This window comes from Callionymus lyra, chromosome 1 (genome assembly GCF_982586985.1).
Source record: "Callionymus lyra chromosome 1, fCalLyr1.hap1.1, whole genome shotgun sequence".
Taxonomy (NCBI): Eukaryota; Metazoa; Chordata; class Actinopteri; order Syngnathiformes; family Callionymidae; genus Callionymus; species Callionymus lyra.
In genome coordinates, this window is record NC_141818.1 from 1,103,371 (window position 1) to 1,124,141 (window position 20,771).

Here is a 20,771-nt window from a genome sequence, read left to right on the forward strand (position 1 = left end):
TTAAACATCAACTAGTATCAATTCTGGTGTCATTAAACATCAACTAGTATCAACTCTGATGTCATTAAACATCAACTAGTATCAACTCTGGTGTCATTAAACATCAACTAGTATCAATTCTGGTGTCATTAAACATCAACTAGTATCAACTCTGGTGTCATTAAACATCAACTAGTATCAACTCTGGTGTCATTAAACATCAACTAGTATCAACTCTGGTGTCATTAAACATCAACTAGTATCAACTCTGGTGTCATTAAACATCAACTAGTATCAACTCTAGTGTCATTAAACATCAACTAGTATCAACTCTGGTGTCATTAAACATCAACTAGTATCAACTCTGGTGTCATTAAACATCAACTAGTATCAACTCTGGTGTCATTAAACATCAACTAGTATCAACTCTGGTGTCATTAAACATCAACTAGTACCGACTCTGGTGTCATTAAACATCAACTAGTATCAACTCTGGTGTCATTAAACATCAACTAGTATCAACTCTGGTGTCATTAAACATCAACTAGTACCAACTCTGGTGTCATTAAACATCAACTAGTATCAACTCTGGTGTCATTAAACATCAACTAGTATCAACTCTGGTGTCATTAAACATCAACTAGTATCAACTCTGGTGTCATTAAACATCAACTTGTATCAACTCTGGTGTCATTAAACATCAACTAGTACCGACTCTGGTGTCATTAAACATCAACTAGTATCAACTCTGGTGTCATTAAACATCAACTAGTATCAACTCTGGTGTCATTAAACATCAACTAGTACCAACTCTGGTGTCATTAAACATCAACTAGTATCAAATCTGGTGTCATTAAACATCAACTAGTATCAACTCTGGTGTCATTAAACATCAACTAGTATCAACTCTGGTGTCATTAAATATCAACTAGTATCAACTCTGGTGTCATTAAACATCAACTAGTATCAACTCTGGTGTCATTAAACATCAACTAGTATCAACTCTGGTGTCATTAAACATCAACTAGTATCAACTCTGGTGTCATTAAACATCAACTAGTATCTACTCTGGTGTCATTAAACATCAACTAGTATTAACTCTGGTGTCATTAAACATCAACTAGTATCTACTCTGGTGTCATTAAACATCAACTAGTATCAACTCTGGTGTCATTAAACATCAACTAGTATCAACTCTGGTGTCATTAAACATCAACTAGTATCAACTCTAGTGTCATTAAACATCAACTAGTATCAACTCTGGTGTCATTAAACATCAACTAGTATCAACTCTAGTGTCATTAAACATCAACTAGTATCAACTCTGGTGTCATTAAACATCAACTAGTATCAATTCTGGTGTCATTAAACATCAACTAGTATCAACTCTGGTGTCATTAAATATCAACTAGTATCAACTCTGGTGTCATTAAACATCAACTAGTATCAACTCTGGTGTCATTAAACATCAACTAGTATCAATTCTGGTGTCATTAAACATCAACTAGTATCAACTCTGATGTCATTAAACATCAACTAGTATCAACTCTGGTGTCATTAAACATCAACTAGTATCAATTCTGGTGTCATTAAACATCAACTAGTATCAACTCTGGTGTCATTAAACATCAACTAGTATCAACTCTGGTGTCATTAAACATCAACTAGTATCAACTCTGGTGTCATTAAACATCAACTAGTATCAACTCTGGTGTCATTAAACATCAACTAGTATCAACTCTGGTGTCATTAAACATCAACTAGTATCAACTCTGGTGTCATTAAACATCAACTAGTATCAACTCTAGTGTCATTAAACATCAACTAGTATCAACTCTGGTGTCATTAAACATCAACTAGTATCAACTCTGGTGTCATTAAACATCAACTAGTATCAACTCTGGTGTCATTAAACATCAACTAGTATCAACTCTGGTGTCATTAAACATCAACTAGTACCGACTCTGGTGTCATTAAACATCAACTAGTATCAACTCTGGTGTCATTAAACATCAACTAGTATCAACTCTGGTGTCATTAAACATCAACTAGTACCAACTCTGGTGTCATTAAACATCAACTAGTATCAACTCTGGTGTCATTAAACATCAACTAGTATCAACTCTGGTGTCATTAAACATCAACTAGTATCAACTCTGGTGTCATTAAACATCAACTAGTACCGACTCTGGTGTCATTAAACATCAACTAGTATCAACTCTGGTGTCATTAAACATCAACTAGTATCAACTCTGGTGTCATTAAACATCAACTAGTATCAACTCTGGTGTCATTAAACATCAACTAGTATCAACTCTGGTGTCATTAAACATCAACTAGTATCTACTCTGGTGTCATTAAACATCAACTAGTATTAACTCTGGTGTCATTAAACATCAACTAGTATCTACTCTGGTGTCATTAAACATCAACTAGTATCAACTCTGGTGTCATTAAACATCAACTAGTATCAACTCTGGTGTCATTAAACATCAACTAGTATCAACTCTAGTGTCATTAAACATCAACTAGTATCAACTCTGGTGTCATTAAACATCAACTAGTATCAACTCTAGTGTCATTAAACATCAACTAGTATCGACTCTGGTGTCATTAAACATCAACTAGTATCAATTCTGGTGTCATTAAACATCAACTAGTACCAACTCTGGTGTCATTAAACATCAACTAGTATCAACTCTGGTGTCATTAAACATCAACTAGTATCAACTCTGGTGTCATTAAACATCAACTAGTATCAACTCTGGTGTCATTAAATATCAACTAGTATCAACTCTGGTGTCATTAAACATCAACTAGTATCAACTCTGGTGTCATTAAACATCAACTAGTATCAACTCTGGTGTCATTAAACATCAACTAGTATCAACTCTGGTGTCATTAAACATCAACTAGTATCAACTCTGGTGTCATTAAACATCAACTAGTATCAACTCTGGTGTCATTAAACATCAACTAGTATCAACTCTAGTGTCATTAAACATCAACTAGTATCAACTCTGGTGTCATTAAACATCAACTAGTATCAACTCTAGTGTCATTAAACATCAACTAGTATCAACTCTGGTGTCATTAAACATCAACTAGTATCAATTCTGGTGTCATTAAACATCAACTAGTATCAACTCTGGTGTCATTAAATATCAACTAGTATCAACTCTGGTGTCATTAAACATCAACTAGTATCAACTCTGGTGTCATTAAACATCAACTAGTATCAATTCTGGTGTCATTAAACATCAACTAGTATCAACTCTGATGTCATTAAACATCAACTAGTATCAACTCTGGTGTCATTAAACATCAACTAGTATCAATTCTGGTGTCATTAAACATCAACTAGTATCAACTCTGGTGTCATTAAACATCAACTAGTATCAACTCTGGTGTCATTAAACATCAACTAGTATCAACTCTGGTGTCATTAAACATCAACTAGTATCAACTCTGGTGTCATTAAACATCAACTAGTATCAATTCTGGTGTCATTAAACATCAACTAGTACCAACTCTGGTGTCATTAAACATCAACTAGTATCAACTCTGGTGTCATTAAACATCAACTAGTATCAACTCTGGTGTCATTAAACATCAACTAGTATCAACTCTGGTGTCATTAAACATCAACTAGTATCAACTCTGGTGTCATTAAACATCAACTAGTATCAACTCTGGTGTCATTAAACATCAACTAGTATCAACTCTGGTGTCATTAAACATCAACTAGTATCAACTCTAGTGTCATTAAACATCAACTAGTATCAACTCTGGTGTCATTAAACATCAACTAGTATCAACTCTAGTGTCATTAAACATCAACTAGTATCAACTCTGGTGTCATTAAACATCAACTAGTATCAATTCTGGTGTCATTAAACATCAACTAGTATCAACTCTGGTGTCATTAAATATCAACTAGTATCAACTCTGGTGTCATTAAACATCAACTAGTATCAACTCTGGTGTCATTAAACATCAACTAGTATCAATTCTGGTGTCATTAAACATCAACTAGTATCAACTCTGATGTCATTAAACATCAACTAGTATCAACTCTGGTGTCATTAAACATCAACTAGTATCAATTCTGGTGTCATTAAACATCAACTAGTATCAACTCTGGTGTCATTAAACATCAACTAGTATCAACTCTGGTGTCATTAAACATCAACTAGTATCAACTCTGGTGTCATTAAACATCAACTAGTATCAACTCTGGTGTCATTAAACATCAACTAGTATCAATTCTGGTGTCATTAAACATCAACTAGTACCAACTCTGGTGTCATTAAACATCAACTAGTATCAACTCTGGTGTCATTAAACATCAACTAGTATCAACTCTGGTGTCATTAAACATCAACTAGTATCAACTCTGGTGTCATTAAATATCAACTAGTATCAACTCTGGTGTCATTAAACATCAACTAGTATCAACTCTGGTGTCATTAAACATCAACTAGTATCAACTCTGGTGTCATTAAACATCAACTAGTATCAACTCTGGTGTCATTAAACATCAACTAGTATCAACTCTGGTGTCATTAAACATCAACTAGTATCAACTCTGGTGTCATTAAACATCAACTAGTATCAACTCTAGTGTCATTAAACATCAACTAGTATCAACTCTGGTGTCATTAAACATCAACTAGTATCAACTCTAGTGTCATTAAACATCAACTAGTATCAACTCTGGTGTCATTAAACATCAACTAGTATCAATTCTGGTGTCATTAAACATCAACTAGTATCAACTCTGGTGTCATTAAATATCAACTAGTATCAACTCTGGTGTCATTAAACATCAACTAGTATCAACTCTGGTGTCATTAAACATCAACTAGTATCAATTCTGGTGTCATTAAACATCAACTAGTATCAACTCTGATGTCATTAAACATCAACTAGTATCAACTCTGGTGTCATTAAACATCAACTAGTATCAATTCTGGTGTCATTAAACATCAACTAGTATCAACTCTGGTGTCATTAAACATCAACTAGTATCAACTCTGGTGTCATTAAACATCAACTAGTATCAACTCTGGTGTCATTAAACATCAACTAGTATCAACTCTGGTGTCATTAAACATCAACTAGTATCAACTCTGGTGTCATTAAACATCAACTAGTATCAACTCTAGTGTCATTAAACATCAACTAGTATCAACTCTGGTGTCATTAAACATCAACTAGTATCAACTCTGGTGTCATTAAACATCAACTAGTATCAACTCTGGTGTCATTAAACATCAACTAGTATCAACTCTGGTGTCATTAAACATCAACTAGTACCGACTCTGGTGTCATTAAACATCAACTAGTATCAACTCTGGTGTCATTAAACATCAACTAGTATCAACTCTGGTGTCATTAAACATCAACTAGTACCAACTCTGGTGTCATTAAACATCAACTAGTATCAACTCTGGTGTCATTAAACATCAACTAGTATCAACTCTGGTGTCATTAAACATCAACTAGTATCAACTCTGGTGTCATTAAACATCAACTAGTACCGACTCTGGTGTCATTAAACATCAACTAGTATCAACTCTGGTGTCATTAAACATCAACTAGTATCAACTCTGGTGTCATTAAACATCAACTAGTATCAACTCTGGTGTCATTAAACATCAACTAGTATCAACTCTGGTGTCATTAAACATCAACTAGTATCTACTCTGGTGTCATTAAACATCAACTAGTATTAACTCTGGTGTCATTAAACATCAACTAGTATCTACTCTGGTGTCATTAAACATCAACTAGTATCAACTCTGGTGTCATTAAACATCAACTAGTATCAACTCTGGTGTCATTAAACATCAACTAGTATCAACTCTAGTGTCATTAAACATCAACTAGTATCAACTCTGGTGTCATTAAACATCAACTAGTATCAACTCTAGTGTCATTAAACATCAACTAGTATCAACTCTGGTGTCATTAAACATCAACTAGTATCAATTCTGGTGTCATTAAACATCAACTAGTACCAACTCTGGTGTCATTAAACATCAACTAGTATCAACTCTGGTGTCATTAAACATCAACTAGTATCAACTCTGGTGTCATTAAACATCAACTAGTATCAACTCTGGTGTCATTAAATATCAACTAGTATCAACTCTGGTGTCATTAAACATCAACTAGTATCAACTCTGGTGTCATTAAACATCAACTAGTATCAACTCTGGTGTCATTAAACATCAACTAGTATCAACTCTGGTGTCATTAAACATCAACTAGTATCAACTCTGGTGTCATTAAACATCAACTAGTATCAACTCTGGTGTCATTAAACATCAACTAGTATCAACTCTAGTGTCATTAAACATCAACTAGTATCAACTCTGGTGTCATTAAACATCAACTAGTATCAACTCTAGTGTCATTAAACATCAACTAGTATCAACTCTGGTGTCATTAAACATCAACTAGTATCAATTCTGGTGTCATTAAACATCAACTAGTATCAACTCTGGTGTCATTAAATATCAACTAGTATCAACTCTGGTGTCATTAAACATCAACTAGTATCAACTCTGGTGTCATTAAACATCAACTAGTATCAATTCTGGTGTCATTAAACATCAACTAGTATCAACTCTGATGTCATTAAACATCAACTAGTATCAACTCTGGTGTCATTAAACATCAACTAGTATCAATTCTGGTGTCATTAAACATCAACTAGTATCAACTCTGGTGTCATTAAACATCAACTAGTATCAACTCTGGTGTCATTAAACATCAACTAGTATCAACTCTGGTGTCATTAAACATCAACTAGTATCAACTCTGGTGTCATTAAACATCAACTAGTATCAATTCTGGTGTCATTAAACATCAACTAGTACCAACTCTGGTGTCATTAAACATCAACTAGTATCAACTCTGGTGTCATTAAACATCAACTAGTATCAACTCTGGTGTCATTAAACATCAACTAGTATCAACTCTGGTGTCATTAAATATCAACTAGTATCAACTCTGGTGTCATTAAACATCAACTAGTATCAACTCTGGTGTCATTAAACATCAACTAGTATCAACTCTGGTGTCATTAAACATCAACTAGTATCAACTCTGGTGTCATTAAACATCAACTAGTATCAACTCTGGTGTCATTAAACATCAACTAGTATCAACTCTGGTGTCATTAAACATCAACTAGTATCAACTCTAGTGTCATTAAACATCAACTAGTATCAACTCTGGTGTCATTAAACATCAACTAGTATCAACTCTAGTGTCATTAAACATCAACTAGTATCAACTCTGGTGTCATTAAACATCAACTAGTATCAATTCTGGTGTCATTAAACATCAACTAGTATCAACTCTGGTGTCATTAAATATCAACTAGTATCAACTCTGGTGTCATTAAACATCAACTAGTATCAACTCTGGTGTCATTAAACATCAACTAGTATCAATTCTGGTGTCATTAAACATCAACTAGTATCAACTCTGATGTCATTAAACATCAACTAGTATCAACTCTGGTGTCATTAAACATCAACTAGTATCAATTCTGGTGTCATTAAACATCAACTAGTATCAACTCTGGTGTCATTAAACATCAACTAGTATCAACTCTGGTGTCATTAAACATCAACTAGTATCAACTCTGGTGTCATTAAACATCAACTAGTATCAACTCTGGTGTCATTAAACATCAACTAGTATCAACTCTAGTGTCATTAAACATCAACTAGTATCAACTCTGGTGTCATTAAACATCAACTAGTATCAACTCTGGTGTCATTAAACATCAACTAGTATCAACTCTGGTGTCATTAAACATCAACTAGTATCAACTCTGGTGTCATTAAACATCAACTAGTACCGACTCTGGTGTCATTAAACATCAACTAGTATCAACTCTGGTGTCATTAAACATCAACTAGTATCAACTCTGGTGTCATTAAACATCAACTAGTACCAACTCTGGTGTCATTAAACATCAACTAGTATCAACTCTGGTGTCATTAAACATCAACTAGTATCAACTCTGGTGTCATTAAACATCAACTAGTATCAACTCTGGTGTCATTAAACATCAACTAGTATCAACTCTGGTGTCATGTAGTGAATGTTCTTAAAGACGCAGTAACTTCTCATCATGACCATGTTTTTCACTTATTACTTTTTAAAGTTGCTCCACGTTGGACCAATCACAGAAGAGTGGGCGTGGTTAATAAGAACAAACATAGTGACAAACCATGAGTGACTGTAACATTACCCTGTGAGTCATAGTTGTACTGATACTACACTACACTACACTACACTACACTACACTACACTACACTACACTACACTACACTATACTATACTATACTATACTATACTATACTATACTATACTATACTATACTATACTATACTATACTATACTATACTACACTACACTACACTACACTACACTACACTACACTACACTACACTACACTACACTACACTACACTACACTACAGTACAGTACACTACACTACACTACACTACACTACACTACACTACACTACACTATACTATACTATACTATACTATACTATACTATTCTATACTATACTATACTATACTATACTATACTATACTATACTATACTATACTATACTATACTATACTATACTACACTACACTACACTACACTACACTATACTATACTATACTATACTATACTACACTAGACTACACTTTACTACACTATACTATACTACACTATACTATACTATACTATACTATACTATACTACACTACACTACACTACACTACACTATACTATACTTTACTACACTATACTATACTACACTACACTACACTATACTATACTTAACTACACTATACTATACTATACTACACTATACTATACTATACTATACTATAACTGCACTGTATTCATGTTGTACTTCAGGTACATTGTTTTTAGGTGAACTATCACTTTAAATCACATACAATCGAAGAAATGTTTGATGTTTTTGTTATTTCCTGGTTCAATGTTCTCGAGTCACATGACACTGAGTCTCATTCATGGAGATCATCGTGAGAGAACATGTGTGTCAGCATTATATTGTGTTTATATATGTATGTATGTGTGTGTGTTTGTTGAAGAATGAACTAAAATCATGTTGGAATGTTATCAATAAAGTTTTATCCATCCATCCATCGATCAATCCATCATCCTTCCTTCTATCCATCCATCCATCCATCCATCATCCTTCCTTCTATCCATCCATCCATCCATCCATCCATCATCCTTCCTTCTATCCATCCATCCTTCCTTCTATCCATCATCCTTCCTTCTATCCATCATCCTTCCTTCTATCCATCCATCCATCCATCCATCCATCCTTCCATCTATCCATCCATCCATCATCCATCATCCATCATCCATCATCCATCAATCCATCCGTCCATCATCATACATCCATCATCCATCATTCCATCATCCATCCATCCATCCATCCATCCATCATCCATCCTTCCATCCATCCATCCATCCATCCATCATCATACATCCATCATCCATCCTTCCATCACATAATACATCCATCATCCATCCTTTCATCCATCCATCCATCATCCTTCCTTCTATCAATCATCCTTCCTTCCATCCATCCATCCGTCCATCCATCCATCCATCCATCCACCCGTCAATCCATCCATCCATCCATCCGTCCATCATCATACATCCATCATCCTTCCATCCATCCTTCCATCCATCATCCTTCCTTCTATCCATCCATCCTTCCATCCTTCCCTCCTTCCTACCATCCATCCATCGATCGATCCATCATCCTTCCTTCTATCCATCCATCCTTCCATCCACCCATCTATCCATCCATCTATCATCCATCATCCTTCCTTCTATCCATCCATCCATCCATCCATCCATCCATCCTTCCATCCTTCCTACCATCCATCCATCGATCGATCCATCATCCTTCCATCCATCCATCCATCCATCCATCCATCCATCCATCCATCCATCCATCATCCTTCCATCCATCCATCCATCCATCCATCCATCCATCCATCCATCCATCCATCCATCCATCCATCCATCACTTTGTTCTAATACATGTTTAAAAAAACATGAACAAATAGGAGACTCGTCTGATGAGTGAGACTCAGTGTGAAGATGATTAAAGATCTTCAGGCTCGAAGGGTCTAAAGATGCTCATGAGCAGGTTCACCAGTGAGACGGTGACATGCATGTGTGTGTGTGTGTGTGCGTGTGTGTGTTTCTGCGATCACATGGACACACAAGCACTAGAAGAACCTCTAGACGACGTGTCACGGACACACAAGCACTAGAAGAACCTCTAGACGACGTGTCACGGACACACAAGCACTAGAAGAACCTCTAGACGACGTGTCACGGACACACAAGCACTAGAAGAACCTCTAGACGACGTGTCACGGACACACAAGCACTAGAAGAACCTCTAGACGACGTGTCATGGACACACAAGCACTAGAAGAACCTCTAGACGACGTGTCACGGACACACAAGCACTAGAAGAACCTCTAGACGACGTGTCATGGACACACAAGCACTAGAAGAACCTCTAGACGACGTGTCACGGACACACAAGCACTAGAAGAACCTCTAGACGACGTGTCACGGACACACAAGCACTAGAAGAACCTCTAGACGACGTGTCACGGACACACAAGCACTAGAAGAACCTCTAGACGACGTGTCACAGACACACAAGCACTAGAAGAACCTCTAGACGACGTGTCACGGACACACAAGCACTAGAAGAACCTCTAGACGACGTGTCACGGACACACAAGCACTAGAAGAACCTCTAGACGACGTGTCACGGACACACAAGCACTAGAAGAACCTCTAGACGACGTGTCACGGACACACAAGCACTAGAAGAACCTCTAGACGACGTGTCATGGACACACTACAGCTCTGGTTCTACTGCTCAGGGCTGAGACACGCAGCCATGCAGCCTGGAAGCAGATGAAGCATGAAACAAACATCAGATCTGGGCCAAAATATCTGCTCGGACATGAAGGTTCTAGTGTCTCAGAGAGACTTGATTCGAGCCCAGGTCTGCCTCACTCTACGGGTTCACCTGGCTCGTCCACACTAGTGACATTGTCATAGAATGAAGCCCTTTGAATGCTCTGAATGTCTACAACACAGAAGGAGAGCAGGACGTTAACAGAAGCCTGGCTGTTGGTGAGGACCAGGATTGTTGAGAAGACACTCACCGTCTTTCCACAGCTCGGCCACGAACTTGTCAGTCGACTGATGCAAGAGTGTGGCTACGTTGTCGTTGAGAGGATCCATGTTCTTCATCAGCCACTCGTCAGCTTTGTAGTCCACCTGCAGGAAAAACACCTTCTATGACCTCCACGTGTGCGTTTGTTGTAGAAGAAACACTAATTTAAAACACACACACATGAACGATCACATGACCTACGTGAACATTGTTGGATTAAAGTTGAAAATTGTTTGATTAAAGTTGAAAATTGTTTGATTATAGTTGAAAATTGTTTGATTACAGTTGAAAATTGTTTGTTTATAGTTGAAAATTGTTTGATTATAGTTGAAAATTGTTTGATTATAGTTGAAAATTGTTTGATTATGTCATGATTCTACATGTTCCTCCTCGTGTTTCCGGTTTTATTGTGAAATCAGCTCCCTTCTGTGTCTGTGCTAGTCTTACTTCCCTCGGTCTGAGTAGTAATGTTCCCAGCTGTGTCTAGTTAGTCCCGCCCCCAGCTACTGCTGATTGCTCCCCTGTGTTCTTAAGCCCCCACTCTCTGTCACGTCCATTGTCTTGTTGTCACCATTTCCCAGTAACCAGAGCCCTGCCATTGAGTATTCCTGCTTCCTACCCTGTCTCCTTACCTTGTCCCGGCCAAGACTCCATTCCACCCTTTTGTGGTTTTTCGATCTGTTTCTGCCCCTTGACGCCTTGAGTTTTCTGAGCCCCTGTTTTTGCCTTTTGATGACGATTCCTGGACTGTCCGACTACGCCTCTGCCTTCCCCATTGAATAAAACAAAGTTTCAGCAATTACCTCTGCGCCTGGGTTTCTCCGTTCCCCAGCGTACAAGAACAACAAGACCCCGATGAAACCAGCAGAGAGTCCTCTTCCCGACGCTCCACGTACACACCAGGAGCAGACGGCGAGGAACACTTCCACCCTGTGCCCCCATTAGGTGTAGCTTCTCTCCGGTACCTTCCACCACATCTGCGGAATTATCGTCGGTTCCGTCTATGTACCACGATGTGGGTGAGGTTTTTAATAAGGCCCGTGCCGTAAGTCTTCCTCCTCATCGCTCTTATGATTGCGCCATTGAGTTATTGCCAGGTTCCCATCCCCAGTGTGGTTGCTTTACTCCTTGTCTCGCCCCGAAACTGATACCATGTACCGTTACATCTCGGAATCTCTGGCTGCAGGGATAATCCACCCCTGCTCATCCCCGGCTGGGGCTGGCTTCTTTTTTGTCGGTAAGAAGGACGGCTCCCTGCGCCCATACATTGATTATCGCTCACTAAATGACATTAGGGCTAAGAATCGTTACCCCTTACCACTAATTGTTTCAGCGTTTGAGATGCTCAAAGGAACAACCATTTTTATCAAGCTGGACCTGCGTAATGCATACCACTTAGTTAGAATCCGCCAAGGGGATGAATGGAAGACCGCATTTAACACACACTCTGGCAACTACGAGTATTTGGTAATGCCTTTCGGTCTCACAAACACCCCCGCAGTGTTTCAAAGCCTCATTAACGATGTCCTGAGAGAATATCTTAATCGGTTTGTTTTTGTTTATTTAGACGACATTCTCATTTTTTAGCCAGACAAACAGTCACATCACCATCACGTACATTTAGTGTTAGAGAAGCTATTAGCCAACCAACTGTTCGTCAAAGCTGAGAAGTGTGAGTTTAATGCTACGACCGTCTTCTTCCTAGGTTACGTTATTAGTCCCGGTAGGATAGCCATGGACCCGGCTAAGGTTCAGACAGTCGCTGACTAGCCCACTCCCGAATCACGAAAGGCGCTCCAACGTTTTTTGAGAACTTTTACCGGAGATTCATTAGAAGTTTTAGCTCCATCTGTTCTCCCCTCTGTGCCCTGACCTCTGACTCGCAGCCTCCCGAGGGACATCGTCTCGGACCGTTTTCTTCCCGGTTCTGGGCCGAGTTCTGTTGCCTCATCGATGCTCACCCCAGCCTGTCCTCGGAGTACCACCCCCAGAGCAATGGATAGACCGAACGGGTAGACCAGTACCTGGAGACCTCACTGCGCTGCCTGGTTTCCCGTTCCCCCCCGCCTGGGCCAAGGACCTGACCTGGGTGGAGTATTCCCATAACTCTTTGACCTGCGCCTCGAACGGACTGCCTATGGCTATGCCGATGAAAGAAGCTCCTTGACGCTTGGTTCCGTCCAGAGCTCTGTTGCCCCTATGTCGTGTTTCTGGCCTTGTCGGTCTTGTGGTATTTTCATGTTGGGTTTTGTTGCCTGTTCTTGTCGGTTTGTTTCGCAGTCTTGGTCTTATCAGTTTTGTCTCGTCTCCCATGTCCTCCTGTCTTTGGGTGGTCCGGCTGGCCTAGGTCCGTCGGAGGCGGTCCATTGAGAGGGAGGCACTGTCCTGAGTCTACATGTTCCTCCTCGTGTTTCCGGTTTGATTGTGAAATCAGCTCCCTTCTGTGTCTGTGCTAGTCTTACTTCCCCCCTGTCTGAGTAGTAATTGTTCCCAGCCGTGTCTAGTTAGTCCCGCCCCCAGCTGCTGCTGATTGTTCCCCTGTGTTATTAAGCCCCCACTCTCTGTCACGTCCTTTGTCTTGTTGTCACCATTTCCCAGTAACCAGAGCCCTGCCGTTGAGTATTCCTGCTTCCTACCCTGTCTCCTTACCTTGTCCCGACCAAGACTCCATTCCTGCCTTTTGTGGTTTTACGATCTGTTTCTGCCCCTTGACGCCGAGTTTTCTGAGCCCCTGTTTTTGCCTTTGTTTGATTACAGTTGAAAATTGTTTGATTATAGTTGAAAATTGATTGATTATAGTTGAAATTGTTGGATTATAGTTGAAAATTGTTTGATTATAGTTGAAAATTGATTGATTATAGTTGAAATTGTTGGATTATAGTTGAAAATTGTCTGATTACAGTTGAAAATTGTTTGATTACAGTTGAAAATTGTTTGATTATAGTTGAAAATTGTTGGATTATAGTTGAAAATTGTTTGATAATAGTTGAAAATTGTTGGATTATAGTTGAAAATTGTTTGATTACAGTTGAAAATTGTTTGATTATAGTTGAAAATTGTTGGATTATAGTTGAAAATTGTTTGATTATAGTTGAAAATTGTTTGATTATAGTTGAAAATTGTTTGATTACAGTTGAAAATTGTTTGATTATAGTTGAAAATTGTTTGATTATAGTTGAAAATTGTTGGATTATAGTTGAAAATTGTTTGATTACAGTTGAAAATTGTTTGATTATAGTTGAAAATTATTGTATTATAGTTGAAAATTGTTTGATCATAGTTGAAAATTGTTGGATTATAGTTGAAAATTGTTTGATTATAGTTGAAAATTGTTTGATTATAGTTGAAAATTGTTGGATTATAGTTGAAAATTGTTTGATTTTAGTTGAAAATTGTTTGATTATAGTTGAAAATTGTTGGATTATAGTTGAAAATTGTTTGATTTTAGTTGAAAATTGTTGGATTATAGTTGAAAATTGTTGGATTACAGTTGAAAATTTGCTTTAGAACAGTCTTGGTTCTAGTTTGTTGTTGAAGATAAAGGAAGATGAAGAACCTTTCCAGCGTAGTGGATGATGCAGAAGTCGGCTTTATCCTTGAGCTGACGAGGTCTCTGGAACTTGGTGTGACTTCCCTGCTCCTGACTCAGTTTGTCCACAAAAGTTCTGTCCGTGGCTTTCGGGAACCAACACTCCTCGTCCAGCAGCGCCAAGACTCCAGGAGGGTTCGCCTGAGACACGAGAGCGTTTGAAACCAGACCATGATCTGGAGACACGTGGACACTCACGGGCCTCTCGATGAGGTCGATGCAGGGCTGCAGGTCCAGGCCGAAGTCGATGAAGCTCCACTCGATGCCCTCCCTCTGGTACTCCTCCTGCTCCAGCACGAACATGGTGTGGTTGAAGAGCTGCTGCAGCTTCTCGTTGGTGAAGTTGATGCAGAGCTGCTCGAAGGAGTTCAGCTGCGAGGAAGAAACACAGGGACGTCTTTTCGGAGCCGACGCCAGAAAGACGAGTCTCACCAGAAAGATCTCGAAGCCGGCGATGTCCAGGATGCCGATGAAAGAAGCTCCTTGACGTTTGGTTCGGTCCAGAGCTCTGTTGATGCGATGGACGAGCCAACGGAAGAGACGCTCGTACGTGGCTTTAGCCAGAGCCTCCACCGCGAAGTCAGCCTGAAGATCAACCATGAAAATTGTTTGATTATAGTTGAAAATTGTTTGATTATAGTTGAAAATTGTTGGATTATAGTTGAGAATTGTTGGATTATAGTTGAAAATTGTTTGATTATAGTTGAAAATTGTTGGATTATAGTTGAAAATTGTTGGATTATAGTTGAAAATTGTGTAAAAGATATTTTTAAGAAACATAAAGTATTTCTTTACTATAATTAACTTATATATAATATACATATAATATTACATTTAAGACCAAACAGTAGGAGAAAATAAAGCTCAAAACAGGTGGATTCTCGATGAAAACATGTGGAGGATCACCTGCTCTTTGGTCTGGGCCTTCTGGACGTAGTCTCGACCCACTTTGATCCGGGGCGACAGGATGGCTCTGGTGAACTCCATCACGTTCATGCCCTGGAGGTGACACAGCTTCTGAGCCGCTGCAGGAGAAGAAGACCAGACCATGAAACACTGAATATGAACAAAGACATGTAGAGAAAATATGATTCAAGAGTCCATCCTTAGAAACACACAGTGTGTAACTGTTGTAACATTGTGTGTTTTCACTCAATAAATCAGGTTCTTGTGATGATTTCTTCTCACACGTGGGTTGGATGGAGAAGCAGAAACATGGAGGAGAAGAGAACACTGTGGGAGGTGACCTGTGACCTTTGACCTTCATCTGGCAGACGTTGAAACATGTGAAACTTCTCTGAGGATATGTGTTGAATCATCCTCGACAACATCTACAAACGTTGATTAACACCATCGAAGACATGAACGTCCAGGCGTGAGTCAGAACATGTTCTTGCTCCTCCTGATTCTATTCTTGAAGCTTCTGAAAGAACTTTCTTCTCCGACTCTTGAGGCTGGACTTCCTGGGACCCGACCTCAAGAGCGTCAGTCGAGGAGGACGTTGACGAGACTCACCGGTGTTGTCGGGCATGGACGCCTGGTCCGTGTTCCTCTCCTTCTTGAAGACGATGTTTCCGAACTGCAGCACGGATGACACCACCTTCAACATGGCTGCAGGAGAAACAACAGATCTTCCATCAGAAGAATCTCATCTTCTAAGTTGTTCTCTTTTTCTCAGCACCTCCGGGTCATGGAGAGATCCACGAGATCCAGGATCTTTGGTCATGTTCTTCTCTACTCTTTCCTCACCACTGTTTGTTGTTCCTTCTCTTCTAAACGTGTGGACAGATTCTTACCCAGGATCTCCTCGTGGGAGAAGCTCATGATGTTCATGGCATCCATGGTCTCCTGGAAATTGTCCTTGTCCTGCTGGCCCGGGATGGGAATGTTGCCATTGGACAGGAAGCGATAGTTGTTGAAACCTTCCAGGAGCAGGTCGGCTGAGGAGACAAGTTTACATGTTGAAGGAGTTAGATGTTGTTTGAACTGAAGGTCAAGGTTATACTTCACTTTATACATTTAAACACATGTGACAACGTTCTCGGTTTGACTTGCATGACCCGATGGTCAGAACATTGACATGCTTTACCGTATTTTCCGCACTATAAGGTGCACTTAAAAGCCTTTCATTTTCTCAAAAAACAACAGTGCGTCTTATATATGAACATTACCGGGTGGTGACTTGTTTACAAACACATTAATGACTCTGAGCCGACACGCCGTGGGCGGAGTTATGTGATTGCGTCATCACGGCGTGGGATTAACGATGCACGTCACAACTTGGAGGACGGCTATGGAGTAAGATTACTGCAATCGGTTTGAGCGAGTGTGCCTTGGTGTGTCTTGGTCAACCAGTCATACACGTGCGCTCTAGCCGTCATACACGCGCTCAACTTCTCTGCTGCTCAACATTTGTCTGCTCGAAACACAGTCTCATGCGCTGCTGCTTGAAGCCTTTTAAACATCATTTGAACATCGTTACCATGGGAGTGAACAAAGTTGTCAGACGCTTAATAAAGTTTGACTTTATCTGTTTTGTTGACGTTCCCTTTAGCTCAGCTTTATCTAGTGGATGATAACACAACCTCAGTCCAACGTTTGTATCTTTTATTCTATGCGCCTTATAATCCGGTGCAAAGTATTTATGAAAACACTTCTAAAGGAGGCCAAACATTGAAGGTGCGTCTTATAATCCAGTGTCTAATAGTCCAGAAAATATGGTAAATGTATTAAGACTTCAGTTGAAGTCGTTACAATCCATCAAAAGTGAGTCAGTGTGCGACGCCTCGACACCAGTAGAAGATTCCAAACAAAAGAGCTGATAATATATAGAACGTAAAATATCTTCGGCCGTACATCTGAGGTGCTCGCCAGCTCCGGCCAGTAGTTGGTAGAAGATGTGGAAGGTTCGCTCGTCTTTGGCTTGACGGATGGCTCTGGACTTCTCCAGCAGGTCTGATCGCTCGCTTCAGGAAATCAACGGCAAACAAATATCTCACGAAAACTAGAACGTCGTGTCGGATACAAGTCTCAATGTTGGCGCCGACGATGTATCCGGTGACGTCGAAGTTGACGCGGATGAACTTCCCCTGCGGAGACGAGCCAGAAGGTTTTACATCGGAAACTCGACTCTCGCGAGAAAGAAAAAAATGACTCACGAATCGCGACGAGTTGTCGTTCTTCACGGTCTTGGCGTTCCCGAAGGATTCCAGGATGGGGTTGGCTTGAAGGAGCTGTCGCTCCAGCTCGCCCTGGAAGTGAAGGTGTGACGTCAGAGTGATGGAGAGAAACGAAGGAAAGAGTTTGAAAACATGCAGACGAACGAACCTCGAATCGAGTGTCGCCTCTTCAAACCAATGACAGTAAACATGCCAAACATATGAAGTATAAAGTTTTCCTTGAGAGCTTAAGAACTTAAAGAACGTGTCAGGAAAAGAGAGGAAGGATGAGGACAAAGAACGAAGACCATCTAGACGACGCCGGAGCTGCTGCCTCTGCGACGCGAGCCCCGATGAACGAGTACTTTCAGCAGAAACATACACTTTGAATCCTCGTTTGACACAAAGCCTGCGATTAAAAGCCACGTCGAGCTCGTATATCAAAGCAAACCTCGGCTTTAGAAACCAAGAGCTCAAGACTTTCCTGTTGCTAAACGTGACCTCGAAGTGACAACATGAGCTTCAGGAGCTTAAACGCCGCTTGTTAACAATTCTACCTTTAATCTGTTCATCTTTAGACGCTTCTTTTTACTGTTTACCTAAAGAAAACACTCGAAAGTATCGATACACAGATTGTGTGAGTGCAGGATTGTTTTTCATGATATTCGGCACTGAATCCAATTGTTGTTCAATTAAACCTCCGGCCTCTAGGTGGCAGCAGTCACTACGTCCTCCACAGCTATAGGAAGAATGATGACTGAGGACGAGAGGATACGGCGAGTATCTCAATCCAAACGAAGCAACGATTGATCTAAACTTTGAGCGAGAGAAACGAACAGAACGAGCAGAAGAAGAAGAAGAAGAAGAAGAAGAAAAGTGCAGGTGTCGGCGTGGAAGAGTTGTCGGTGCGTGAAGTGAGAACCTCTCAGGTGAGGCGGGGAAGGTAAAAAGAAAAGCTACTATCTACTCACATAAAACAGGGCTCCGCTCTGTAGATACGGGGAAATTCAATTTGATGGTTATTGTGAGAAAATAAACAAACGTCATGATCATTTCAAGTCGGCTCGACCAGTCAAAGGGATCCTGGATCACCTGGATCACCTGATCACCTGATCACCTGGATCACCTGATCACCTGATCACCTGATCACCTGATCACCTGGATCACCTGATCACCTGATCACCTGGATCACCTGATCACCTGGATCACTGAACGTGTCTGCACAGTTACTCCTGTGTCGATAAGTTACTTCGAACTCAAGTATGACATAAATACTGCCAGAGGAACGACGCACAACAGAAAGATGAGGCGACACAACACAACAAAACACAGTTATTTGACGATGAAACCACGATGATCAAACTTTGACTTTCTGAGGATAAAAGAAAGCGTGTAGAAGAAATCGTTGACTTGCCTGCAGCTTCATTGGTTTCGGAGATTCTGGCTGTTAATAAAAACATGAAAAATGTTAGATTCTGACAAAGTGACATTTATTATAGCATCCAAAAGTATCAAGTAAATATTGTGTCAAATATAAAAGTACATATAAGGAGCAGCTGAAGCATATGAAATATATTTAATTGAGAATGAATGAGACGAGATGAACAGATAAATACTTATAAAAGTATTAATGTCGTTATTTTAAAACACGAAAACTGAACAAACTAATGCTAGAAAACGATGACTTTACTTCCTAATGAGCAACTTCAATAAAGTAGACTTAGTTTGGTGGGATTTGCTTCAATTAATCAGGATTAATAATACATATTAAAAGTAAGAATAATATTCATAACAATAACAATAATAATAACAATAATAATAACAATAATAATAACAATATTATTAATGCCTTCATTAAACGTTGTGTTTAATTTAGATGTTTATTTGTTCGACAACACAAATACACACAACAAACATGACACACACGAGAACACACTCACAGGGATGTTGTGGTCTTTGCGTCCCTTGTGAGAAGAAGCCACGTGAGCGAGATACTGGATCACCTTCTTGGTGTTTTCCGTCTTTCCTGCGCCCGACTCGCCTCTGCACACACACACACACACACACACACACACACACACACACACACACACACACACACACACACACACACACACACACACACACACACACACACACACACACACACACACACACACACACACAAACACACACTCGTCAGGTGAAGAAAGTTGTTCTGTGATGCAGTGAAAAGTGCGTCGGACTAAAATAAAGTCTTCACGTCTATTCTGGGCTCTATTTCTGTCGAGTCGATGGTTTTCTTATCAGTCCTGATGTCTCTGGCGTTTGTTTCGAGTCACAGTCGGTGAAGCAGCAACACTTACGTGCACAGGATCGACTGATCCTCTCGGTCTGTGGAGGAAAGAGTGAGAGAACGTCAGACGCCGAGGATGAAAGAGTGTGTGTGTGTGTGTGTGTGTGTGTGTGTGTGTGTGTGTGTGTTGAGGTGAGGGTTTGATTCATCAAAGCATGTTCATCAGAAGATTCACATGATTAGTTGTGTTACTGACTCACAACTGAAAGTTCATATAACATAAGAATTATTCTACGCACGATAAGAACAACAATATATTTTTAATATTATCTAAACAGTATCATGACGTAATACTCTCTTACACATGAGTACTGGTGTGTACTTGAAAGTAGCTGATGTAACGATCACGATACAACGATATTATATCTAGTAGTATATCTTCAGATACTGTACTCCAGGTTCAAGTGTCACAAACAGTGGATCTATGATCAATAA

At 39.6% G+C, this 20,771-nt stretch overlaps 1 protein-coding gene across 2 annotated transcripts in view; it reads right to left on the reverse strand.

The window, feature by feature from the left end:
• LOC148087330 (myosin-10) overlaps nt 1-20,771 on the reverse strand; it is a 61,665-nt gene that overhangs the window by 22,252 nt on the left and 18,642 nt on the right. Inside the window, exons 4-18 of one of the 2 annotated variants that reach the window (XM_087787173.1) lie at nt 20,347-20,374; nt 19,942-20,044; nt 19,416-19,445; nt 18,973-18,990; nt 18,002-18,094; nt 17,869-17,932; nt 17,700-17,798; nt 16,640-16,783; nt 16,359-16,454; nt 15,750-15,868; nt 15,276-15,428; nt 15,042-15,215; nt 14,811-14,984; nt 11,244-11,358; nt 11,105-11,164 (exon numbers count right to left, since the gene is read on the reverse strand). In XM_087787173.1, coding sequence (XP_087643299.1) covers nt 11,105-11,164; nt 11,244-11,358; nt 14,811-14,984; nt 15,042-15,215; nt 15,276-15,428; nt 15,750-15,868; nt 16,359-16,454; nt 16,640-16,783; nt 17,700-17,798; nt 17,869-17,932; nt 18,002-18,094; nt 18,973-18,990; nt 19,416-19,445; nt 19,942-20,044; nt 20,347-20,374 — 1,470 coding nt within the window. The remainder of the gene's footprint in view (nt 1-11,104; nt 11,165-11,243; nt 11,359-14,810; nt 14,985-15,041; nt 15,216-15,275; nt 15,429-15,749; nt 15,869-16,358; nt 16,455-16,639; nt 16,784-17,699; nt 17,799-17,868; nt 17,933-18,001; nt 18,095-18,972; nt 18,991-19,415; nt 19,446-19,941; nt 20,045-20,346; nt 20,375-20,771) is intronic. The other variant, XM_087787181.1, reaches the window with a different exon arrangement.